This window comes from Mytilus californianus, unplaced genomic scaffold, assembly GCF_021869535.1.
Source record: "Mytilus californianus isolate M0D057914Y unplaced genomic scaffold, xbMytCali1.0.p SCAF_4, whole genome shotgun sequence".
NCBI classification, from domain to species: domain Eukaryota; kingdom Metazoa; phylum Mollusca; class Bivalvia; order Mytilida; family Mytilidae; genus Mytilus; species Mytilus californianus.
The window spans coordinates 75,135,771-75,163,714 of record NW_026262690.1 but is presented as its reverse complement, the minus strand read 5'-3'; the positions used below and the strand labels follow the sequence as shown (position 1 = coordinate 75,163,714).

General features: G+C 32.2%; 2 protein-coding genes across 2 annotated transcripts in view; both read left to right on the top strand.

Annotated features, from left to right (window-relative positions):
• LOC127738537 (uncharacterized) overlaps window positions 1-27,944 on the top strand; it is a 136,463-nt gene that overhangs the window by 46,265 nt on the left and 62,254 nt on the right. The gene's annotated exons all lie outside the window — the stretch shown is intronic.
• On the top strand, window positions 1,162-24,627 carry LOC127738535 (uncharacterized). Its single transcript, XM_052249818.1, has 9 exons — window positions 1,162-1,417; window positions 3,916-4,029; window positions 7,535-7,693; window positions 8,282-8,481; window positions 11,365-11,464; window positions 15,518-15,618; window positions 16,651-16,817; window positions 21,589-21,729; window positions 22,440-24,627. The coding sequence occupies exons 1-9, from the start codon at window positions 1,241-1,243 to the stop codon at window positions 22,544-22,546; spliced, it is 1,266 nt and encodes a 421-aa protein (XP_052105778.1). The 5' UTR covers window positions 1,162-1,240; the 3' UTR covers window positions 22,547-24,627.

Sequence of the window (27,944 nt, the reverse complement as noted above, 5' to 3'; positions counted from 1 at the left end):
AATATGACAACTACTTGCATTTCATCTCTATACTATATTTGTAAGCCATGGTGGCAATGTTGTTTGATGGAAGGCATTATAATTCAAAAACTATATTGTAGACCCCATAGAGTCAATACTACTATAACTATAATTATAATAGTATTAGTTGATTATTGTACAATAATACATTGTTATGAGGTAAGTTACTTCTACACTTCAAGTTAACAAGGGACCTATCTCACAAACAGAAATAATTTCTTATTTACTTAATTACAAAGATTTCCAATATATTTTTAACTTACATGTTAATGAATGGATACATATGATAACCAATAACAAGGATGCTTGATTCTGTTGGAAGTAATAAACTATTCTAAAAAACTCTGAAATAGATATAAAAATACAATTTATCAAAGTAGACTTCATATAATTTTTGGGATATTAATACATCAAGCCTTAAAACATGTGATTTTGTAAATTGTGGCAATCTTGGAACAAAAATATGTGCAATGGTCTTTTCCGATTCATATGCTGCTTATGAGGTAGACAAACATTGTTGTGTAGTGCCTGTTAATACAAAACATTGATGTCTCGATCATGGCTGAATTTAATTTAAATTCCCGTTTTAATGATGTTTTTCATTATTGATTGTGATATAACTTATTGACAGGTTTTTTCTTCATCATCACAGCAGGTGACAAAAGTGTTTAACACTGTCTTTGTTTTTGGTGGAGTATGTGTGGCTTAGTTTTAAGTTTTCTTCATGGTATGTAATATTTAACTTTTGTTATTGTTATTTGTTCTTTCATTTTATATTTTTGTCCAGGGTGTTGTCTGTTTCTAATTAAATAATGATTTTCAATTGCCCAGTTGGCAATGTCTCTTTTTTTTTATTAAATGTGCTTTTGATCATTGGCTTTTATTTTACGCTATTGTTACTTAATTTATTGGACACTTTTATTATTTAATGATTTCTACTAGGGGGTGTTTACAACTATTATGGTCTCATGAAGATTATATAATGAGTAGAATTCATGTACATGCATTTTTTCACGCTTATATGTGTTAATGGCTTCTTATTATTCTGAACTGTATACCCTCAAGTCCGGTGATTTAGTTCATTGTGTTACGTAATGTTGAATTCATAAACAATATTGAATATACATGTGTGTGTGCAGACTCGTACGTCTTTACAAAAACACCAGATACAAGGGGCTAAATAGTAAGTGAAGTATTGCAAAGCACGTATGGAACGGATATGAACTCTGTGCCGGAGATTGGGGAAAACCAATATTTTGCCGAGTTTATGAGCTTCAGTCCTTGCTTGGAAGTTGATTTCGAACATTGCATTGGCACGATGACATCAGTTTTGACACCATTTTTGCCACCAAACTGGAGTAACAGACTGTCACACATTCCTAAATATTTTGTGAGGGTAAGCATCTACAGATTAAAAAAACTTTAAACAAACACAAGGAGAGACAACTGCTGGTTCAGGGCTAACGCTAGTCCAAATAATTATGACGTCTTGAAAGGCTATTTTTTTTTCTGTGACGCCTTAAAATAGCCTTTCAAGACGTCATAATTTTTTTGGACTAGGCTAATGCAGGCGTTTTTAAACGATTAGTATGGAAATCGTTCAAAATGAAATCATGTAAATATTTTACTTTTACACAATAGATTTATTGTTAATTATATTGATTAAACTGCATGATATTCTATTGTCTTGTATTTTTTTTCAATATCAATTTAACTTATTTGAAACTTTCAAAGTCTACATAAATGGTAATTGGAAAATTTAGTTGTATAATAAACTAAGATAGCATTCTGCGCTCACTCATATATCAAAACATTAGCTTTAGAGAGAGCTTCTTTACTACAAACAATTACAACACAAATTGTTGATCTGAAGATCTTAAAAGGGGCATTTATAGCTACAATATAGACAAAATATTAAAATATGTTTTTTCTTGTTTCAAACATTTATAAAAGCGGAATATCGAAACATTAATTTGTTAGTAGCAGTCAGTTTGGTTCAATTTGAACAAAATAAGCTAAAACATATTGCAGATGTATTATTTGCTTGCATTAGTCAAAAATTCAACTCATTTGAATTTGTATTCATGCGTCCTTTAATTAAACCCTTAGCTGGAGCATGTGGCGAAGAGTTACGCATTGGCTAAGCATGTAATTAAAAAATAAAAATGTCAACATTGAAAAAATTGAAACAGGTAGCCAACAAGAAGAATCATTTCTTTGACTGATTTGGCCCATACAAAAAAGCATTCTTTTACAGGTAAAACAATGATTTCCATATTTTTTAATCTATGACATGAAATCAAACAGACCTAGTCAGTAAATGTTTACACGTGCCTGCCTGTCTATTTATATTTATATTTATGTTTATATCAGGTGATATGACCATCAACAGTCTTCAGAGGACATCTTATGGTAAAATAAAAGGCGTCTAGTCAAAAATACATTAAAATCAATCGCGTCATTGTTAATTGTTTCTTTTGGACTTTTTGTAAATTGGTTATAGTCACATTTTAGTGTGCTATATAAATCAAATATAAGAAATTGAGTCAAATTGATGACCATGAATTTGACAGGTTATGCTCCTTTAAGGACATATGTATCATTAATGGAAAGCTTAATACTAAAATATATGATAAAAGAGATGATTTTTCATTTCCCATCGTTAATTATCCATTTTTAGATGGTGACATTCCCTTGTCACCATCTTACGGTGTTTATATATCTCAACTTGTACGATTCGCTCGTGTATGTAACAATGTTTTAGATTTTAACGAGAGAAATTTATGTATTTCTGAAAAATTATTACACCAGGGTTTTCGATATCACAAACTAGTCAAAACATTTACTAAATTTTATCATCGGTATAAGGACATCATTCGTAAATATAGCTCAACATGCAGACTTCTTATACGTTCAGGTATTTCACATCCAATTTTTTATGGAAATATTCTTTATAAAGCACAAAAATGTCAGTATTCACCTCTGAAGCTAACAAAACCTTTAAATAGACTTATTAAGAAGGGATATAGTTACGATACTGTTGTCAGGTCATTAAAGATTGCATATTTTGGCGTTAATATTGATTCACTTATAGGGTCTTTGCATCGGCACTAAACACATTTATTTAAAAACCAGTTGTTGGCATGACACGGGTTATGTTCTTCTCATATATGTTATGATGGTATGATACTAAACCCCTAACGGGAAGGATTGTGCCTGATATTCATATGATGAAGACATAATCTTTCAATCAGTTTAATTGAAGTCTGGAGCTGGCATGTCAGTTAACTGCTAGTAATCTGTTGTTATTTATGTATTATTGTCATTTTGTTTATTTTCTTTGGTTACATCTTCTGACATCAGACTCGGACTTCTCTTGAACTGAATTTTAATGTGCGTATTGTTATGCGTTTACTTTTCTACATTGGCTAGAGGTATAGGGGGAGGGTTGAGATCTCATAAACATGTTTAACCCCGCCGCATTTTTGCGCCTGTCCCAAGTCAGGAGCCTCTAGCCTTTGTTAGTCTTGTATTATTTTTAATTTTAGTTTCTTGTGTACAATTTGGAGTTAAGTATGGCGTTCATTATCACTGAACTAGTATATATATTTGTTTAGGGGCCAGCTGAAGGACGCCTCCGGGTGCGGGAATTTCTCGCTGCATTGAAGACCTGTTGGTGACCTTCTGCTGTTGTCTGTTCTATGGTCGGGTTGTTGTCTCTTTGACACATTCCCCTTTTCCATTCTCAATTTTATATGGTCAATTACAGTAATTAATTCATAATCCTTATTTTTATTTTGATCCATTCAGATGTTGCCAGACTTGTGGGTAATACAAGAATTTTGAATTTTGTTAAAAACACTTACAAAAATATTGTTTCCAAATCTTTTTCAGCTTGGTAATATGAATACACCAATCCATGAATGGAAACTTCCAAATATACCCAGTGGTTTTAAAGTTTACATCAAGAGAGATGATATGACTGGGTCAACATTGTCAGGTAATAAGGTGTGTTGATATTGGTACCTTTTAGCTCATCTGGACATAGCCTATAATTGCTTACATCCACTTCATTTGAACTTTGGTAGATAGTAGTCTCATTGGCAATCATACCACATCTCCTTATTTTTATATTGAACTTTTGCATATATTTTGATATAAAAGTAAGGACATGTAGTATGATTTCCAATGAGACAACAATCAACACCATCAACCTAAGACTAAACTGCAAAGATGTAACTCTATACGTTTCTGTACAGCTTTCAGCAATTAGCAAAACCCATACCTTATCATGCTTAAATTTATGTGTTATAGTAAGCTATATTACATTTTGATTACACAAGATAGCAATTTGTAAATACAAAACAATCCAAAGCATAAAAAAATGGCCTGATTTAAGCTAATATTTTTTACAGTATACATATAACACGAATGACAGAGGGCAACCACTGGGCAACTGCCTTGGGACATGCACATAAAAATGAGGTTACATTAAAAGGTTTGTGAGAGCTCAAATGTCCTAAACAAGGATAGTAGTATAACAGCACAACATTAAAAATAACTCTAAAATTCAGATGCAACCGGCTTGACTCATCAGATTGGTACAAATTAAAAAAGACACAAAGTACTGATATAAGAGTACTCACAGTTACTGCAACTAGTTCCAAACCCAATTTCAAGACTAAAATTGAGAGTACAATTATTGGTCCTAGTAATAGAATTTAAAAATATTAGTTTGTTTTAAACCAGTGAACCAGAATTGAAACAAGCATGGAAACTATTGTACTGAAGTTTAGATTTAAAGATTATTTCAAACGACCTGGCAGCTGAAGAATAGGACCATCTTTAATTTAAAAAAAACCAGTAAAATAGGCATGTTTGTTCTCTGTTGAATGATTCACACCTTGCCTAGCATCTGGAGGGTTTACATACCTTGCAAATGGTTTCCAATTAGATTTATGAGGTATGTTCTAGTTTGGCTGCATTTGACCACACATTTTACAGCTCTGACTTGAATTCATGTGTGTCCCCTTCAGAAATAAGATTATTTGACAGGTGCATTAGTTTTCTTTTGGCGTCAATTTACACATTTTGTTTTCAATGTTGCATTGGTCAACTTATAACTTGCTTCTCCATTTTTACCTTGAAAGTTGGCCATTTTATATGTTTTATTCCTTTCAATATAACTTCATTAAACATGTTAAATGCTCATTACAACATGTTATAATATAGCAAGATGTAGTTTTAAAATACAGGAATTTGGTATTTAATTAAATTTTTACTTTGACTCTAACTCTCTATATCATATCCATGTTTGTGTCCATAGTGATATGAGTAATTTTTTCAATGAATACCTGATATACGATAAAACCAATAATAACAAGTTGCTTTCTTTAAAAAAAGAAATGCATTCGTGAACCTAAATGCCTGTTTGGTATATAAGATCAGATAATTGTTATATAAAGATGCATGATTTTACCTCATTTTTTTTATATAACTGGGCATAACTTTCTTGTTAAAGAAATCATTTCTCTCTCTCCCTTTCTCTTCCGATAGATAACATTACAACATGCTAAATAGGAGGCAACCACTGTATGTTTCATTCTAAGGTGCTGTTTTGAAAATTAGAGGTAGCTTCCTGGCTTAAGTCGACATCTCATGTCCAGTAAGCAATTTAAAAATCCTGTTTTTGCAATCGCATATTGACGGATATTGATTTAAAAAAAAATAATTTTTTACTACGTTGTGCTATTTTTTGCTTATCAATACACACGTTTTTGTATCGCCTAATTTGTAAAGATATTGTCCTATTTTGTCGTCAAAACGCTCTAGGACTCTGTCAACTAGACCCTAAAAATTCGCTCATGAATACAGATTGCCTCAACTCCTTGAAAACAAATTGATGGAATTTCCAGAAACTTTCACTGATTCTTTTTAAGGTGGGACATGAAGTTGTGCACCTGCTACTTCAACTTTTAGTCTGATTTTGTGTGTGTGTGTGTGTGTGTGTGTCGGCGGGGGGTCACATACCACAAAGAATATCACTCAGTGTGTCTGTAAATCGTTTCATATCTATAGAATTATTTTAAGGACTCAAACGCATATTCATTTATGAACTGTTTCGATATGACATACAATTTATGCATTTAACACACCTAAAAGCTTAAGGTGCCTTTTAATTTGGTCGTTATTTCCAGGGTTGACTTGCATTTTTAAATAAGATTATAATGGTTTCTTTATATAAAATTAAAAAAAGGAAGATGTGGTATGATTGCCAATCAGACAACTCTCCACCAGATACCAAATGAGTTAGAAGTTAACAACTATATGTCACCGTACGGCCTTCAAAAATTAGCAAAACCCATACCGCATAGTAAGCTATAAAAGGCCCCGAAATGACAAATGTAAAACAATTCATATGAGAAAACTAGCTGCTTGATGTCACCGAGTTGTCTTGTTTCCTTATTTATATTTTTATAACAATGTAGAGCCTTAATTGCTATAAATAGAAATTCATTATCTTTTCTCTGACTGTATATATCATCACTCTGTCTCTATAAAAGACATTCATTATCTTATCACTGACCCTGTATTAGTATTTCACCACTGCTATTGCATATGCATAATATCCGACATCACAGACATCACGCCCAAACATTTAATTAATCTTTCAGAATCGAAACCATGACGCTAAAAATATTTTTATAACTTTAAAAAATAGACAATGATAGAACGTTTCGTTGTAGCATCTTATATCTGCATTGATTCTAAGGTTCTTTTTGTATTTCTTTATTATGTTTAATTTATTTTCTATTTATTTTAATTTGGATTTTGATAACGATTAAGGATATTTTGTTCCAATATTTTACCAATTAAAGTAATGGACTTCAAATAATAATTCCATTTTTGCTATTTTAATTAAAATAGAAACAATTTTAGAAACTCCTTGTTTGTTCGCATCTTTCCTGGATGTAGAATTTTAATTGCTGCTTAAACGGTCTTTGCTCTTTTTAAATAACGTTGAAATTACTCAGTTTTAAAATTATAAAAATGCCCTATCCATTGACGTCACTTAATCGCCCATGTGAACACAGCTTGTATTTCAGAAAACTTAGCATATCATGCATAAGCGACTCTAATATAATTCACTACTGATGTAGGATATCAATCAGCCTCGATTAAAACTTATCTCTATAGCAACTGTAAAACGCTAATACATATTCATTCGATCAATTAATTACCTATTACGCAGGCGGCCATAGAAAAGAACAGATGTATTCCGAAAAGATAGTAGGCATTTCCGGTATTCCGAAAGACTACAAAAACAACCTATTTATATGCGTGAACCCTCGAATGAATCTGATCCAATTCAAAAATGATGATGATAGTTTCTTCATAAGATGAGAAGAAATGGGCTAAACTAAAACCTGTTAAACATGTTAAAAAAAAACAATTTATAAATATATACTTGTAAAATTTAGAGTGGGACCAAATTATCAGTGTCTTCTTTCAGGTCAGAAAACTAGAGTTTTTATTTGCCGATGCCATTGACAAAGGCTGTAAGAATGTAATCACTTGTGGCAGTATTCAGTCTAATTTTGCCAGGTCTGCAGCAATAGCTGCAGCACAGCTTGGGTTGAAGTGTCATCTTCTGTTACGAAGTCCAGAAGTGGTAAGATGTTTATATTTACCAGTATAAGTGTATATATCGAGAGAGAGAAAACAACATATAAATGGAGAATGCTAAATATAAGGCCTATCAAGGGGAATGTTTTGTCTCTCAGGTCTTCCCTGAATTATATACATGATATAAAAGTATTTTCATTACGTTTTCTTAAATTTCTATATATATACTAGTGGACAGCGAAGGTTTAAAAAGAATAAAGGTAGATAAGCATGGCTTGGAAAAAATATAGGGATTAACCTTATGTAGACAATAAATGTTTAATTATGGACGTGTGTTTTACAATACTGAATTACATTTTATTTAAAATGAAAAAAGCCCTCAAAAAATAAACAAAGAAACAATTAAAATTAAAATAAACAATACTGGTACACATCAAAATGAAGTATTACATCCATAATTTCATAATTTCTTAAAATAATCAAGACCTGAAAAAAGTACTGCAAACTTGATTTTTAGGAATGTTTTTTTCTCATTGACTGAAAAACTTTCATAATATCTCCAATCCCAACTATATGATTAGACTTTTCCAAGAAAAGAATTAAACCCGTGATTGTCAAATAATATCTTTGACAGCCTTATACCATGGAAGCAAAAGAAACTAAGACTGGTAAACTTTATTACAAAGATTGCAGTGCCAACCTAACGTTTGAAGGAAATGTTTTATTGGACAAAATGAGTGGCGCAAGTATCTATTTAATATCAAACATGTTAACGTCGAGCAACTATGCGACAGACTTAAAACCAAGAATGGAAAAACTAGCAGCACATATCAAGTAAGTATGTAATTTATATGCTTTACGTAATCAGTTCTCTTCATACGATACATGCTGTAAGTTAACACATTTGGATAATTTAAGCCATATGATTCTCCAATTTTAACTAAATGATGAACATTTTTCATATAAATGAATGGCTAAATTTTGTTATAAAACATATGGTCATATACTTTCTTTTAACCGAAAAATCCTATATTTTATCCAAATCTTCAGGTTATGTTCTGCTATTGAATTATGTTCTTCCCATACTCATGTTACTCTAATTCTATGATTTTTTTCTGTATGTCGTGACTTTAATATGACACCTTACGTAAGAAATTTGGCAATCGCACTGCACAAGTGTGAAGGAGAAAAATGTGATAGAATAAAAAGTTAGCAAACGTAGGAAGGTAGTATTAACAGATTGTGAAAGAATCTGTTAATATACCAAACCATTTAACAACTGTTATGACAAAACTTAGTTTACAAATGGGAACCAATTGATGATAAAAAACAATTTGCTTTATCATCTCACTTGTACACGTTTACAGTTCTTAATATCCATGATTCTGTGTTGACTGTATATCTAGGTTACAATCAGTAAACTTCTGCAACAAAACCCAACAGTTATTTCAAAATAGAAATCTTTACGGAGATCCATTGTAATCAGTTGAACAGTCATTTTTGTGTTAACCTTATACTTTTGTTAGTAGTATAATTTGCTCAGACTTTTTTCAAGTAGCATTATCAATTTAACATTGTCCATTTATAAATTTTGAAATTATAAAGAAACTAAGCTTTCAACTTCCTCAGGCAAAGTTGACCCTAGATGGATTTGGATATTTCTTAGGTCTTTTTTGGTTATATAGCTCTTCAATGGTTTTGGTTCTTATACATCCTTGGCTTTCCAATATTCGGCTTTGAGTGTTCCTGATGAAGTTAAATCCAGAAAAGCGCTTCGTACGCATGTAATTTAAAACGTAAAGTTTTCATTTTTTTTTTATTGAATATGTTACCATATAACTGTCAGTTATCCTTTTTGTCGAGCCTGCAACTTTTGTTGCAGAAAGCTCGACTTAGGGATAGTGATCCGGCGGCGGCGGCTGCTACGGCGGCGTTAGCTAACTTGTTAAAAGCTTTATATTTTAGAAGGTAGAAGACCTGGATGCTTCATACTTTGTATATAGATGCCTCATGTTACGAAGTTTTCGTCAGTCACATGTCCAATGTCCTTGACCTCATTTTCATGGTTTAGTGACAACTTGAAAAAAAAATTAAGATTTTTTTGTAATGTTACATTCTCTCTTATTAGAAGTAATAGGATAACTATATTTGGTATGTGCGTACCTTGTAAGGTCCTCATGCCAGTCAGACAGTTTTCACTTGACCTCGACCTCATTTCATGGATCAGTGAACAAGGTTAAGTTTTAGTGGTCAAGTCTATATCTCAGATACTATAAGCAATAGGTCTAGTATATTCGGTGTATAAAAGGACTGTAAGGTGTACATGTCCAACTGGTAGGTGTCATCTGACCTTGACCTCATTGTCATGGTTCAGTGGTAATAGTTAAGTTTTTGTGTTTTGGTCTGTTTTTCTTATACTGTATGCAATAGGTCTACTATATTTGGTGTATTGAATAATTGTAAGGTGTACATGTCTAGCTGGCAGGTGTCATCTGACCGTGACCTCATTTTCATGGTTCAGTGGTCAAAGTTAAGTTTTAGAGTTTTGGTCTTTTTTTCTAATACTATATGCAATAGGTCATTTATATTTGGTGTATGGAAATATTTTATGATCTATATATTAGTCGTGCAGGTTTTATTTGACCTTGACCTCATTTTCACGGTTCATTACTCAGTGTTAATTTTTTGTGTTTTGGTCTGTTTATCTTTAACTATAAGCAATATGTCAACTTTATTTGTTGTATGGAAGAATTGTTAGCTGTACATGTCTGTCTGGCATGGTTCATCCGACCTTGAACTCATTTGCATGGTTCATCGGTCAATGTTTAGTTTTCTTGGTTAATGTTAAGTTTATGTGACAGTTGTAATAAAGCTTTATATTGAGGACTATCAACATAATATCAATGATTAGTAAAGAAGGCGAGACATTTCAGTGTGTTCACTCTTGTTTTAATTAAGGTAGATCGGGTGTTTTTTTTCTGAGCATCCCGTCTGGGCATATTTCAAAAAATATTTACCAAGTATCATTCAATATACAACAGAAACATCTAAAACTTGAAATTTAAAGATTAAACTATCAAAATATTAAGTGTTGACAAGTGTATTTAAAATTTTCATAAAAAATCCTTTTAAAATCAAGGGCTGATAATTGTATTGAATTTGATATAAGACAATTTGTGTTTTTTGGATTTATCAACAAAATAAGGCCCATGACCCCTTATTTTTATTTGATATATGTGGAAGTATTTATGAAATGAAATTCTATCGTATAATGTTTCCTCAATATGGAAAAATTCAGTTTCCCCAATTTAAACCATGTAAAATCACTGTAATTTTGTTTATTTCTCTGTATTTTAACGAAAAAACCAGGTCCGTGACCCCCAGTGAGTACATTGACCAAGAAGTCTTTTACTGAAGTTTAAGTAAAAATCTATTGTCCAACATTTAGACACTCCAGATACCTTAATCTATCATTGATTTAATTGTCCCTATCATAAAGACTCTGTGGTATTGGACAACTCCTAAAACCTGAGGCAAATGAAATTAGAAACTGGGAAATTCATCATCGGAAGTTCATCTTTACAAACATTTGTACAAACAGACTATTGTTATTGATATTTTATTAGTATATATGATGTTAAACAGAAAAATAACGGTAAAATTACTTTGGAAATTACGTTTGGAGTTATCTCCCATTGACAGTTATATATTTTATAGGAAGACAACAGGAGAAGATTCTTATTTGGTACCCATTGGTGGATCTAATGTTGTTGGATTATATGGTTATATAACAGCATTCCAAGAAATGATTTCTCAGGTATTAAAATTGCTAATATATGTTCAGTATTTCTGCCAAAAATTGGTTAGGCATTAACATATGACACAAGAAAATTGTTTATTTTATACAGTACCATTTTTTTACATATACCAATAATTATCTTTTTGATATAGTTTGGTCCTTTATAGTTTTCTAGTTTTTGTCGAGCCTGCGACTTCTGTGATCCGGCGGCGGCGGCGGCGGCGTTAGCTATCTTCTTAAAATCTCAATATTTCAGAAGGTAGAAGACCTGGATCTTTCATACTTTGTATATAGATGCCATATGTTATGAAGTTTCCTTCTGTCATATGTCCATTGTCCTTGACCTCATTTTCATGGTTCAGTGACTACTTGAAAAAAAAGTTAACATTTTTAGTATTCTTAATTTCTCTCTTATTATGAGTAATAGGATAACTATATTTGGTATGTGCGTACCTTGCAAGGTCTGCCTGCTCGTCAGACAGTTTTCACTTGACCTCGACCTCATTTCATGGATCAGTTAACAAGGTTAAGTTTTCGTGGTCAAGTCCATATCTCAGATTCCATAAGCAATAGGTCTACTATATATGGTGTATGGAATGGTTGTAAAGTGTACATGTCCAACTGGCATATGGCATCTGACCTTGACCTCATTTTCATGGTTCAATGGTTACAGTTAAGATTTTGTGTTTTGATCTGTTTTTCTAATATTGTATGCAATAAGTCAACTATATTTGGTGTATACAAATATTTTACGATGTACATGTCAGTCTGGCATGTTTTATTTGACCTTGACCTCATTTCGGTTCATTACCATATGTTAAGTTTTTGTTTTTTGGTCTGTTTTTCTAATACTATTAGCAATAGGTCAAGTATATATGGTGTATGGAAAGATTGTAAAGTGTAAATGTCTGTCTGGCAATTATCATCTGACCATGACCTCATTTTCATGGTTCATTGGTCAATCTTAAGTTTTCCTGGTTAAGTTTGTTTCTTAGATACTATATGCAAAAGGTCAACTATGTTTAAAGCATGTAATGATTGTAAGGTGTACATATCTGTCTGGCAGGGTTCATCTGACCTTGGCCTGATTTTCATGGTTCATTGATCAATGTTAAGTTTTCCTGGTTAAGTTTGTTTCTTAGATGTGCAATAGGTCAACTATATTTAAAGCATATTTGGTGTATAAAATGATTGTAAGGTGTACATGTATTTCCAGTTTGGTTTATCTGACCTTGACCTCATTTTCTTGGATCCTGTTATCCTATGTGATAGTTGTAGTAAAGCTTTATATTTAGGACTATCAACATAATATCAATGGTTAGTTAAGAAGGCGAGACATTTCACCGTGTGTACTCTTGTTGAAAAGCTGTATAATTAAGTCTCCCAAACGAAGTTTGGGAAGACTTATTGTTTTTGCTCAGTTCTTATTATTATTATTATTCTTCTTCTTCTTCTTCTTCTTCTTCTTCTTCTTCTTCTTCTTCTTCTTCCGCCGCTTTTAAATTTGAACTTGTCCGCACCCGTTCTCCAAAACCGCTTGTTGGATTAACTTAGGGTTTCACAATATGTTAGACTAACATGTCTAGTGGTGCAATCAGGGTTTTTTTTTTGCAATGGGGTTTATAAAGGGGTACTTTGAGGGGCAAAAAGAAAAGAGGGTTTTACTATAGAACCCTATGGGATTTTATTTTTTAAAATTTTCAAATGATTATAAATTGAAAACCGTTCGTGATAGACACAAACTTTTTAATTGAAAATGTTCTAAATGATAAAGCCCATTAAATGAAATACAGGGTTAGTCCCCAGGGGTCACCCCCACCCCCTGCCATTTAAGAAAGTTCTAATATCTTGTAAATGGTCGAGATCCCCACCCCTAAACCATATATATTCTGGTTTGTCATGATAAAGCACATCAAATGTTATACAGGGTTAGTCCCCAGGGGTCACCCCCACCCCCTGCCAGTTAAGAAAGTTCTAATATCTTCTAAGTTGTCAAGATCCCCACCCCTAAACCATATATATTCTGGTTTGTCATGCTAAGATGGTTTGAATGATATACAGGGTTAGTCCCCAGGGGTCATCCCCACCCCCTGTCATTTGAGAAAGTTCTAATATCTTGTAAATGGTCGAGATCCCCACCCCTAAACCATATATATTCTGGTTTGTCATGATAAAGCACATCAAATGTTATACAGGGTTAGTCCCCAGGGGTCACCCCCACCCCCTGCCAGTTAAGAAAGTTCTAATATCTTCTAAGTTGTCAAGATCCCCACCCCTAAACCATATATATTCTTGTTTGTCATGCTAAGATGGTTTGAATGATATACAGGGTTAGTCCCCAGGGGTCATCCCCACCCCCTGCCATTTGAGAAAGTTCTAATATCTTGTAAATGGTCGAGATCCCCACCCCTAAACCATATATATTCTGGTTTGTCATGATAAAGCACATCAAATGAAATACAGGGTTAGTCCCCAGGGGTTACCCCCACCCCCTGCCAGTTAAGAAAGTTCTAATATCTTGAAAGTGGTCAAGATCCCCACCCCTAAACCATATATATTCTGGTTTGTTATGCTAAGATGGTTTGAATGATATACAGGGTTAGTCCCCAGGGGTCATCCCCACCCCCTGTCATTTGAGAAAGTTCTAATATCTTGTAAATGGTCGAGATCCCCACCCCTAAACCATATATATTCTGGTTTCTCATGATAAAGCACATCAAATGTTATACAGGGTTAGTCCCCAGGGGTCACCCCCACCCCCTGCCAGTTAAGAAAGTTCTAATATCTTCTAAGTTGTCAAGATCCCCACCCCTTAACCATATATATTCTTGTTTGTCATGCTAAGATGGTTTGAATGATATACAGGGTTAGTCCCCAGGGGTCATCCCCACCCCCTGCCATTTGAGAAAGTTCTAATATCTTGTAAATGGTCGAGATCCCCACCCCTAAACCATATATATTCTGGTTTGTCATGATAAAGCACATCAAATGAAATACAGGGTTAGTCCCCAGGGGTTACCCCCACCCCCTGCCAGTTAAGAAAGTTCTAATATCTTGAAAGTGGTCAAGATCCCCACCCCTAAACCATATATATTCTGGTTTGTTATGCTAAGATGGTTTGAATGATATACAGGGTTAGTCCCCAGGGGTCATCCCGACCCCCTGCCATTTTAGAAAGTTCTAATATCTTGTAAATGGTTGAGATCCCCACCCCTAAACCATATATATTCTGGTTTGTCATGATAAAGCACATCAAATGTTATACAGGGTTAGTCCCCAGCGGTCACCCCCACCCCTTGCCATTTGAGAAAGTTCTAATATCTTGTAAATGGTCGAGATCCCCACCCCTAAACCATATATATTCCTGTTCGTCATGTAATGAACATTTGAATGACGTATAGGGCCAGTCCCCAGGGGTTCCTCCCCACCCCCAATATTCTAGTATCTTGTAAATGGTTGAGATCCCCACCCCTAAACCATATATATTCTGGTTTGTCATGCCAAGATGATTTGAATGATATACAAGGTTAGTCCCCAGGCATCACTAATGCATATAACTTTACTGGACAAAACCAATTTTCACTGGACGTTGCCCAATGTCAGGCGACCCTGGGAATTATGAATTATGGGAGCTTCGTTTGGGAGACTTCGTAACAGCATCCTGTTACAATCATTTCTTGTTATAAAAATGTTTGATATAAATAATGAGATGTGGTATGATTGCCTATGAGACAACTATCCACAGAGACCTGGATGTTAGCAAATATAGGTCACTGTATGGCCTTCAACAATGAGAGACAATTATCAGTTGAAGACCAAAGGATGAAAGAATAAAACATACATATCTTCTTTAATGGCAGAGTCCAGGTTAATTCCTCCAACATTATTAATGGTGTGGTCTCACAGTTTTATTTTTAAAAACATAGGCCATGTAAAATTTTCAATCTGCATTTTAAATACTCCCATTTTTAGAAACTAATGTGCAGGGTTTGTATTTGATTGATATTTTGTGAAAAAAAATTGCCAAATAAATAAGAACTCTGTCCAATGATACCATTGATAATTATTTAGGGAGTTTTAGAAGACTTTGATGATATTGTGTTCGCCTGTGGAAGTGGTGGAACAGCGGCTGGACTTTCTGTAGCTAACTATCTAAACCAATCAAAACTCAGGTACTGGTATATCTATCTGCTTTAACCAATCAAATTTTAACATATTGAGGATAAATATTATGCATATTGAGGATAGGTTCTGCCTGTTGCATCAGATAGCTGAAGTTACTTTGGAACCTAAACTATTTTTGTTGTTGTATTTTTGTAGAGGAATATGAAAGGTTTAGAATCTTCTGTTAAAAGGTCAGTTCAACTGATAAAAATTTAAAACTACTTATGTGATATTAGATATCCCTTTTCTGTATTATTTAAACAAATGACTTTCCAAGCTTAGCTATGCTATCAAGTACTTAAAACTCATAGTTTAATAACTGTTGACATTTATAGTTTTCAAAGAGGAAGAACATACTACATTAAAATCAATATTATTTATATACCTAAAGCATGGTCTCTCTGACAATATTCATAGGGTAAAAGAAAGTCAGAATTGCATAGAATGTTGAGGAATATCAAATTTTTCAAGTGGAAAAGTAGTCTTGAAAAAAATGTAATACTTTGATTAATCTTAAAATGTTTGTGAACTTAACATGCTTAAGATGAATTCAGGTTTATATTTATAGGTTTAGATTGAAAAAAAAATCATCCCTTTTGCTGCTTTTATATATAGATTCCCCTTCTGTTGCATGTGCGTTAAGATATTTCTCCACCCAAGATAGTTAAGCTTTAGATTTCCAACATGCGAGCCTTAGCGAGCATGTTAAATAAAAAAAATAACTATCATAAATGGAGAAATAGTCAGGAGCAAACAGAAGGAGTATTAGTTTCTCATAAACATTTAAAAATATTTAAAGTATTAAAAAGCTGCCAGATAAGTGATGATGTCATTAAAAATTAGCTAGGGATCACAGCAACAGAAAGTAACGGTTCATTTTGCAAGACAATTTGATTTGAAGGTGGATGGAATTATTTTTATATACCTTGCTGTATAAAGGACATGAAATATATATATATATATATATTTATTAAAATACTAAAATCAAGTTTTTATATATACATCTTTAGTTTAGTTATGAAAACTTATTTTAAATACAGAATCCATGCAATAACTGTTAGTGACAACAAGCAATCATTTATTGATCACATCAACGACGCATTAAAAGAAGTCGGACTTGGTGATTCAGTTTGTGCTGATGACATAATAGATATTGTTGATGGTTACAAAGGATGTGGGTATGGCTTATCTACTCCTGAAGAACAAGGTTTGTGTGTAAAATTTAGATTATCTACTGAGGGACATATTTGTAGTTTGTAGTCATATTTTTAGTGTCAAATACCTCTATTCCTAAATGAAATAGAAAAATTGAAACCAGTTACTGGTTGCTATTGCACTACATAATTGTCATTTGCATTATATTTATTAGCTAGAAATAAGTTTAAGTAGATCAGAATATTCACCTATTATATTACTTTGAATCAGTGATACACTCTTTGTGATATAAATGTTGATGTACCGATTCTATACCATGGATGTGTGTTCCTTCACCTGATATGCACAACTTCTCTGAGATTTTTTTAAGACGAGCATGAACCAATAAATTTTTGTCTTATGATTTTTTTCTATCTGGATGGCTATAGATTACAGTGTTTTAAAGTCGAAGGAAAAGGGTCCTGTTTAAAATGTTTAAAACATTTCAATTGATATTTTATATTGTGTATGTTTATGTTGTAATGTTACACTACTGTCTCAGGTTAGGGTGAAGGTTGGCACCTGTTCAAACGTTTGAACCCGCTGCATTTTTATGCACCTGTCCTAAGTCAGGAGCCTGTTGTTCAGTGGTTGTCGTTTGTTGCTGTGGTTCATAGGTGTTTCTCGTTTCTTGTTTTTTATATAGATTAGACTGTTTGAATTGTTTTACACTAGTCATTTTTGGGCCCTTTATTGCTTGCTGTTTGGTGTGAGCCAAGGCCCAAGGCTCCGTGTTGAAGGCCGTACTTTGACCTATAATTGTTAACTTTTTATACATTGTGACTTGGAACGAGAGTTGTCTCATTGGCACTCATACCTCATCTTCTTACTTATATTAACACTTTTGTTTTAAAGAAACCTTCTTCCTTTCATTCATATTAAAAAGAAATGGATAATTTATAATGCATAGGTAGGTAATAAACAGTTCTAGAACTCAACTCTGGTGCTATCTTTATTTTTAACACATTAAGAACGTTGAGATAAAAATGTCTTATTTTTCAAGGAAGTTTAAAACTTATGTTTTAAGATATCTCCTCCCTCTTTTTGTTTATATAGAAAAGGAGATTGAAATTAGCTGATACAAAGTGCAAAACAATTATTTACAGTGCATGCAGAAGGAAATCTTTAGCCTTGAAATTTTTATCTGAAGCTATCTCTATTTTTAACACATTTCAGAAGTATAGAGAGAAACATAAGTTTAAAACTCCTGTTCTAACATAAATCCCTCCTTTTGTTTATAGCAAAATTAAGATTGAAATTAACTGATAAAAAGTAAAAAACACTTGTTTATAGTGCATAAGGAAGGAAGTCAACAGGCCTGATATTTTGTGCTGCAGCTTACTCTATTTTATTGCGAACCCAATGATACTTTTCCACAGATTCACCTGCAAGTTACCTGTCGATTTAAACTTTTGTAAGTTCTTTTGTCCCATCTAATAAATACAATAGCTATTGTTCTCTGTGTAGTTTATTTGATGGGACCTTTAAATTTCTTCCAAGAGAAATCTATCACTCACTGATTAACTTACCTGAACAAAAAATTGAACTGTAAATAATGAAAATACATGTACAAATACTAAATAAGGACTCAAAAAACTGCATGTGGTGTTGTATTTATTCAATATCAATAATTCATTTTTAATAGTTTCAATCTAAACTCTGATGCAAAAATTAAAAATTGATTTCTGAACAAATTTTTTTATATTTTCCCTATTAAAAGTTGCTTTTTTTTGTGTGTTTGACAAATGAAAACTTGAAAGTTATTGTGTTTACATTAAGGTCTTGATAAATGTATTCTATAACTGAACAACAACAAAAACATGCAAATTTATTGGAACAATACTAAAAATTTTGTAAGAAATAAACTTTTTATAATTAAATCAGTGTTTATATTGAACAGATTGAAAATATATTATTGATATTGATCAAATACAATATTGCATGCAGTTTATGCGAGTTTATACAACTATTTCCCCCAAAAAAGAAGATAATTTTTGGTCAGGTAAATTAATCAATGAGTGATAGATTTCTCCTAGAAGAAATTTAAAGGTCCCAGTGAAAAAACTACACAGGGAACAATAGCTATTGTATTTATTCAATAGGACAAGAGAATAGACAAAAGTTTAAATACCCTGGTCAAGAGCAGATGACTCTGTGGAAAACTTTCATTTGGTTCGCAATAACACATTTCTAATGCGTGGAAACATATTTGTGTCATACCAAATTTGTATTCTCTCATGTCAAACCATATAGATACTTATTGCAGTAAAGACTTTTTTTCCATAAGTAAAACAAGTGAAACAAATCACCAAACTAAACAGTTTCATTTCATGTTAAACATTTTAGTTAGAAAATTTAAAAGAAGGCTATTTACTAATGTTTTGTGGAGGGGGAATTCCCTTTTAATCTGATTTTTTTTTCAAATACTAGAATTGTTTTCTTTCTACAAATAAGATGTCAAAGGATATGAACCATTTGAAAAGTCTATTTATTGCTAAGAAAAATGGTGAATAGCTTTACTTTTTAACATGAATAGTTAAGATAAAGACTGAAAGTCAATGTAAGAGGGTCTAGATGGGATTTACAGAATAGATAATAAAGGGCCACTATTACAAAAAAATGGGCCAAAAATATAAAGAAAAGAGAAATTAAGCCAAAATATAATGAAAAGAGAATAATCTAGTGCTAAAATACAATGAATAGAAAATAATGGACATAAGATATTAAGAATAGAGAATAATGGACATAAAATATAAAGAATAGAGAAAAAAAATGAAAGAATACAGAAATGAAGATTCCAGACCCTTATGTAACTGCAACTTGTCAATAATCTGTCACCGAAAATTATGTATCTGTACTCCAGTATGTAAATAGAGCTTACAAATTTCTATGATATTTAATTTTCTTTTCAAATTGCAAGATTTGCATTTGTATGTAGTGAACCATGCACAGGGCAGTTAAAAATGTAGAAGACCAGTTTACCATTCCTTAAAGAGAATTCTTTTTTAGCTCACCTGGCCCAAAGGGAGCTTTTCTCATCACTTGGCGTCAGTCGTCGTCTCTCGTCCGTCGTCCGTTAACTCTTACAAAAATCTTCTCCTCTGAAACTACTTGGCCAAATTTAACCAAACTTGGCCACAATCATTATTGGGGTATCTTGTTTAAAAAATGTGTCCGATGACCCGGCCAACCAACTAAGATGGCCGCCATGGCTCAAAAAAGAACATAGGGGTAAAATGTAGATTGTGGCTTATATCTCTGAAACCAAAGCATTAAGAGCAAATATGGCGGGATAAAATTGTTTATCAGATCAAGATCTATCTGCCCTGAAATTTTCAGATGAATCGGACAACCCGTTGTTGGGTTGCTGCCCCTGAATTGGTAATTTTAAGGAAATTTTGCCGTTTTTGGTTATTATCTGAATATTAATATAGATAGAGATAAACTGTAAACAGCAATAATGTTCAGCAAAGTAAGATCTACAAATAAGTCAAACTTGACCAAAATGGTCAGTTGACCCCTTAAGGAGTTATTGCCCTTTATATTCAATTTATTTTTAACCATTTTTCGTAAATTTTTGTTATCTTTTACAAAAATCTTCTCCTCTGAAACTACTTAGACAAATTTAACCAAACTTGTCAAAATCATAATTAGAGTATCTAGTTTAAAAAATGTGTCCGATGACCCCGCCCACGAACCAAGATGGCCGACATGGCTAATAAATAGTACATAGGGTATAATGCAGTTTTTGGCTCATATCTCTGAGCAAATCTGACGAGGATAAAATTGTTCATTAGGTCAAGATCTATCTGCCCTGAAATTTTCAGACCAATCAGGCAACACGTTGTTGGGTTGCTGCCCCTGAATTGGTAATTTTAAGAAAATTTTGCAGCTTTTGGTTATTATCTTGAATATTGTTATAGATAGAGATTAACTGTAACAGCAATAATGTACAGCAAAGTAAGATCTACAAATAAGTCAACTTGACCAAAATTGTCAATTGACCCCTTTAGGAGTTATTGCCCTTTATAGTAAATTTTTTACAATTTTCATATATTTTGTAAATTTTTGTAAATTTTTACAAAATATTTTCCACTGTAACTACTGGGCCAAGTTCATTATAGATAAAGATAATTAGCAGCAAGAATGTTCAGTAAAGTAAGATCTACAAACACATCACCATCACCAAAAACACAATTTTGTCATGAATCCATCTGTGTCCTTTGTTTAATATGCACATAGACCAAGGTGAGCGACACAGGCTCTTTAGAGCCTCTAGTTTTTCAACTTGTATTATTATGTTTTGCTGACTTTCTAAAATAATACAATTCTTCATTTCTTTTCATATGTCTGATGAACTATAAATTTTTAAAGTCTTTCATTCTGTCTGACAATTAAACTTCAGATTATAATACTGAAACTTGGCCATTAATCACCACAACCACCATGCGATTTATTATATTTCTGCATCTTTCTTGTCTATTGTTTTGTATGGTTTTGTAGTGAGGAAAAACATAATGTTTGGCTCTACCCTTGTCCATTGAAAACCCATCTACTTGTTTTGTTTTGTTTATAATTTTTTGTGAGTTTGTTTGAATTCAACAAATGTTTTAATTATTATTTTCATTACGGAAAATGTAAGGACCTGCCTTTATCTTAAAGTTTTATTATTGACCTGGTAAAATATAAAAAACGATAATGATTTGCAAGTTAAGTATCTGCCATTATAGCCAATACTTCTGTAGTCATTTTTTTACAGTAACATTGTCTTGTCTGTTTATTAGAATTTATACAGTCAGTGAGTAGAAGTACTGGAATTATATTAGATCCTTGTTATACTGGTAAAGCAGCAAACGGGCTAGTGCAAGAACTAACATCAAATCCAGATAGGTTCCAAGGAAACAGAATTTTATTTATACATACAGGTAAATACATGTCAATAAAAGAGACGTGGGGCGTAAATCAATGAGACAGCAACCCAATGGATACTAATTACAAAAGACATTTAAACATCAACATATGGTCTTTAACAAAACACGTCTATACAATATTTATATAAACTCTAAATAAGCCCGAGTTAAAATTATGTCAAACTCTAAACAAACCAGAGTTTTGTAGATTTAACAGACATGAATATAACTGATATTTCACTGCTGTATCCTAATGTGACTTTGTGACCTGTATTTTATATTAAATTGTCTTTAGGTTATTTTTATGTTGAGGTTTTTTCTAATATTTTGTATCACATTTCACACAATTTATATTTTATCCCTAAAAATCTCTAGAATAGCACCACAACACATTTCTGGAACATCAGAGTTCTTCCGATTTTCATTTAGTACTCCAGTTAAATTATAATTTTGAAATAGTGGTTTTGCAATTAAAAAAAAAGCTCTTGACCCATGACATATTAAAAATTATGAAACAGTCCTCACATTTTTGTAAACTCAATTTGTATTATTAAGCTGAATTGCATGTTATTATAGAATTCATGTCATTTTCATCATACATTTCCTCTTCATAATATTTGTATTGATTCATTTAAAAGTGGAAATGTTATGACTTTGTTTTGATATTCTTTTCTAATTTGCTTCAATGACAAGTCAAGGTGTTGTAAAATAAAATTCTTTTACAGGTGGAATTTTTGGTTTATTTGATGGAAAGATGGATTCCTACTTAAAAGAAAGAAAACATCCAGAACCTGTAATATTATGGAAAGAGTTGGACGACTTATTAATTTAGATTTATAGAATATAATTGATATCAGTATAATAATAGAATTTGATTATTTGTGAATCACTGTGATAATTTTAAAGACTTTTTAGATATAAATGTTTTATTGTTTGGATTGCTTAAGCCTTTGTTATGCTTTTGTTAAGACTGTTTTGTAGTTTCATTTCGAGGGTCATCAATTTGTAATTAATTAAGTTTAAAATAAGTACTGCCATACATTAAGGGTAAAGATAATGAACACACTGCCTTAAGTTTGGGGTAGGTTTTGGATGTCATGTTATATTTTTTATATATATTCATTAGTGTGGTAATCTACAATAACTCACAAAACTTAATGCAGTAATATTTTCATATTATTATCCATGCTGCTGATTGAAGAATAATAAGTGGAAATGCCTAAAGTAAAGGAATCATTCATTTTAAAAATAGCCAAAAATCAGGTGAAAGTTTATAGATGACAAAGATCAACAAATCAAATGTCTATCTATTGATGTTCTTTAATGGCGTCCCCTCTTATAATCTTTTGACATAACAGATTAAAAGGATTTTTTCGCTCCAAAATAAAGTCAGTCTTAATAAAGTCCTAGAATATTAGATAAGTGTTTTCAGTAAAACCCTTTGGGAAACAAGTTGTTGCCAATAAGGGTCTAGAAAATTAAAAGTTTTAAACATAGCACATTCTCGTTTTACCTGTTTTGAAATAAACTGATTATTCAAGAAATTGGCATAGAGTAAAGTATACAGATGTGTCATTTTGTTAATCATCAATAAACATTGCATAATGAATCAGATTTACTTGAACTATTTTTTCGAGAATCCTATGAAAATTGTAGAATCTATTGATAAAAGCTACGTTTTAGGTTTGTCAAATATCATTGTTGTCACTCCAGGTATATAAATCTTGATTCATTGATTGATTGATGATTGCCTTATGTCCTGACAGTGCAAATGTGATACATTTAGATGAGAGTCCATACTAATATTTATGTAAATGAGATGACATTAGTTTTAAATGAAGAATATGTAATTCTTTATACAATGTATGTGAAAATATGTCAAGATTTTTTTATTTGTTCTCTCAAAATTTGTATGCGTTCTTATCATACCTGCCAACTTTTCAAAATCTCCAAAGGTAATTTTAAGCGCAAGAGGACCTAATGCTCCTCTTATATTGTATAAGATTTTTAAACTTCTACTATATTGTTTGAATGAGTATGAATGTGCTTCAACCCTTTTAACTCATTTGAATGCCTGTTTTGAGTTGTTCAGTTTATATAATAAAGAATTTCAAAATTCAGGTAAACACCTCTCATTGGGGATATCCCCATAAATTGGGATAGTTGGGAGGTCTATTATATAGACAATTTATTAATTTTTATGATTTAAAATTTCATTTAAGTTTTACTGTTTACTGTTATTATTTAAGAATTAATTTGATTTTGAAAACACATTTTATTTTAAACTGCTGTAAAATATGTACCTTTGGTGCACACATATTAGTTACTGAGTACTGTTTTGAGTATATTACCTCTAAAACAGGTTTTGCATGAATCTTTGATGAATCTGACTGGGTGTATAAGCTGAATAACACATTATATTATTATTTTGTATATTCTTATTAATTTGATTCTTTCAGAATGAGTCACATGTTCAACTGTATTTTCAAAGGTAGACTGAAAACAGCAGATTGAAAAGTGATATTGCACAGTTATTTAAAAAAAAACTAAAAATAGAAATCTAGAAACCTCAACACTTTGTGACGCAATCATAACAGCCAATAAAATAATTTTTTTGCTCTATTTCTCTCATGGACAGTAATAGTAAAAAAACAATGGTTGCCTTGTATGAGGTCGATACAATGATATATCCATCTAAAGAAGTATATTGACCTCTGACTTCATCCTCAGTCGATATGCTTCTTTCAGGTCGATATATTCTTGTATTGACTTCATACAAAGGCTTTAATTGTATTGTATGTAATCCTTTGACAATCAAGTTCAGAGATAAAGATTCTTTATAAGCAGAATTTTGTTTTATTTTGTTAATGATTATTATATGTTTATATTGAAATAAAATATACGAAAAATGCAGCAACAAAACTTTTGATTACAATTAAATAACTGAATTTTTAAATCAATAACATGCGTTATTATTTTGAAGTTTCAGTTTTTTCCAGATGTTAGGTCTGAGTCTTCAGTGCCAAGATAAATGAAGGAAATTCTGCATACTTAGCAAATTTATAATGTATCAGTTGATTTGTTGTCCTTATTTTGTTGTGGTTTTTGTTACTTCAACTTAAAGTTTGCTCTCTAGTGTTTTGTAGACTGATATAGTTTGTTTTTCGTTTTTGTCCATGATATTTTCAGTCTTCCTTTGACTTTTGATTTTTTATCGCTTTTTTGGATTGTTCACCCTTTTTTTTTTACTTATATTCCAATTATCCTTTTCAATCAGTGTTCACTGTCATAAGAAGTGTTTCTTGATTTAGCAGTGGATTTCTTATAATTTATTTTTCTTTTCTTCACCATTGAATTTGAGGTTTCCAAATGTAGGTGTTTTTACACCACTACTCTGAAGGAGGGGGTCTAGTGCTATACCGGCGGCCCTGTCGGTTGGCCATCTGACCGTATGTTTGTTCGTCACATGATATGTCTATCGCATTCTTCATGTGAACTACGAATCAGAGCTTTCTGAAATTGATATTGGGCTTCATGTGGACATGCTTTACTGTGGGATACATTTTCACATTCATCTTTTATCAACTTTCTGTTTATCTGTTGCTTTGTTATTCTTGCACATAATGCCCGAAGTTGAAATTTTTCTCACATTTTTCTCAGAAACTTCAAATCAGATTGTTATATCTAACAAATAAATATTATATGGCTTTTACTTTCAGATGATGTATTTACATCAAAAACTGTATCAGATTGTGTAAAATGTTGTCAATATTCTCCTTTTTACTTCAATATGATAGCTATGAAGTATGAAACTAGCTATAGCCATCCTTCTACATTTTTTCTTGTTTGCAAATCAGGTTTTTATAAATAGCCAATTGAAAAAATAGGAATTATTGAACATTCAGAGAATCCTGCCACAAAGGAGTAATCTTTGACAAAGATTAATTTAACTAATAACTCATCTTAAATCCTTCATAGCTTCTATGAATGATCCCATTAGCAAAGATAACAGTGAACTACTTTGCATGCATTGGATTTTGAAATAACACCAATTTCTTTATGTGAAACGATATAATACCGCTTTATCAATTACATTAATTGAAATATTATCTTCCGTCAAAAGATCTACAAAAATACTACTAGGAAATTTATTCCACTAGTAGCATTAACCAAATGTGGTTCTGAGAAAATTGATGAAACTTCTTGAAAACCTGAAAGATATGTTTACTTAACGTCCAGTGGAAAATATTTCATATATATAAAGATAAGAACATTAACAATAGGTAAGTTCTGTAAGGTTGGTCAGCTGGGATGCTGGATTGGAAATTTGATTGCCGCTTGAAAAGAAGTTTGGATTCAGACAAACAATTTGCCTTTAAATGGGCAACATGCGGCCTCTTAAAAGAGTTGTTGCAAGGGTTCTTAAATGTGCAGACAGCGGGACATTCTCCATACACCATGCATCGATCAAGATTCCCCGACATGACTCTTAAGCATTGAGTGTAACTGGTGGATGGTGGATTAGAGAAGTCCAGGTGACTATATAATAGGGTCTCACTAGTTAGCGACAAGAAACGTTTCTTCTTGATGCTTCTTGTCGCTAAAATTCTTCTTGTCGCTAATTAGTGAGACCGATATAATATATCTATATTTCAGTCAATCCTTCGGATATTTAGAAATACGGGAGCTGAAAATTTTATAATACTTGGCATTTTTAACTGTTTTCTATACACAAGGAAAAATTAAAACCCTTTAAACAAATAAAAGCAATGTCCACACAAACGTTGTTCTTGAATACGCTTCAACATATGTTGTAAAGAACAAAATTTTCTGCAGTGAACATGATGATGAACAATCTAATAATTTGCTCAAGTTTCTAACATGTCTTATCTACCACATCTTTGTTATTTTTTGGTTGTTGACTAATAATTCACACCACTATGGGAACTAATTGTGCCCCTATGTTGCTGACCTGTTTTTTTTCTGTACTCCAATGAATCCGAATGCATCCTTCTATTAATTATGAATGGGAATTAAACAAACCTTAGAGCATGTAAACTAAAGTTCAGTGTAGTTCTCTGAAAGTTCAGAGGAAAATATTGATATAGTGTTGTATCGCACCTATATAACTTTTGTATGTAGAAACATCATACAAAACTCAGAATTTCATTCCGGGGTTAGTATAATTCTTTCAGATGGACCTATCAGTAACCATGTGTCAATCTAACACAGAGGCAATGATTATATAAAATGAATAGCTGAAAATCTCAAAACGTCTTTGCCTCAATACTGAATTTCGCAGTAGGAACTCAAATGCATGAAATTGGCCCCGCTATGCGAACAGCTCTTGTTTCTTTTAGACACCAATGAATTTGATACACCTTCATGGAATTTTACGAAACTTTGACAGAAGCTTCTTCAGGATCAAATGATAGTATCAAGAGCAAAACTTTGAAAATATTTTTTTTCTGAGTTTTCAATATTTTACTGAAAATAAAGTGAGCATAATTCTTGAAAGGTGAAATACCTTTAAAACGTGGAAAGATGATCTCTCTTGAAAGGTGAAAAAACCTAAACTTATTGAATTGGGGTTTTTTTTGGTAATTAGTCATATATCTCATACAATATCTCCTGACTTTAATAAATTAAAGCTGAGATGAAGGTATACATAGAAATCCTACTAGAATTGCATGTATAAGGTTATAAAACAGTTGAAAGTGTATTCTTCTTTTACAGATTTCACAAAATGAGTCTTATGGAGAAGTCATACAATGCAAACAGACAGCCAAAGTTGCAAAAGAAGCTGGAAATATTTAGATGGATGAGGAAATATATTCAATAACAATTTGGTAGTCATATATATAATAAACCATTTTGACTGTAGACTGCTTGCAACTGTTTACACCTGGTTGTCTGCTAAATGATTGACATTAAAATAGAAAACAGGAGCAATTGTTGAAAAATTAGACTTGTAAAATATGTCTTGCTGGAGACAAATTCCTAGTATATAAATGTCCATGGTTATATAATTTTGCTAGTATTTTTAGCTCACCTGCAAGTGAGCTTTTCTCATTACTTGGCATCCGTCGACCGTCCTTTACGTTGTCGTCCGTTAACTTTTACAAAAGTCTTCTCCTCTGAAACTACTGGACCATGTTTAACCAAACTTGGCCACAATCATCATTGGGATATTTAGTTTTAAAAATGAGTCCTGCCTGCCAACCAAGATG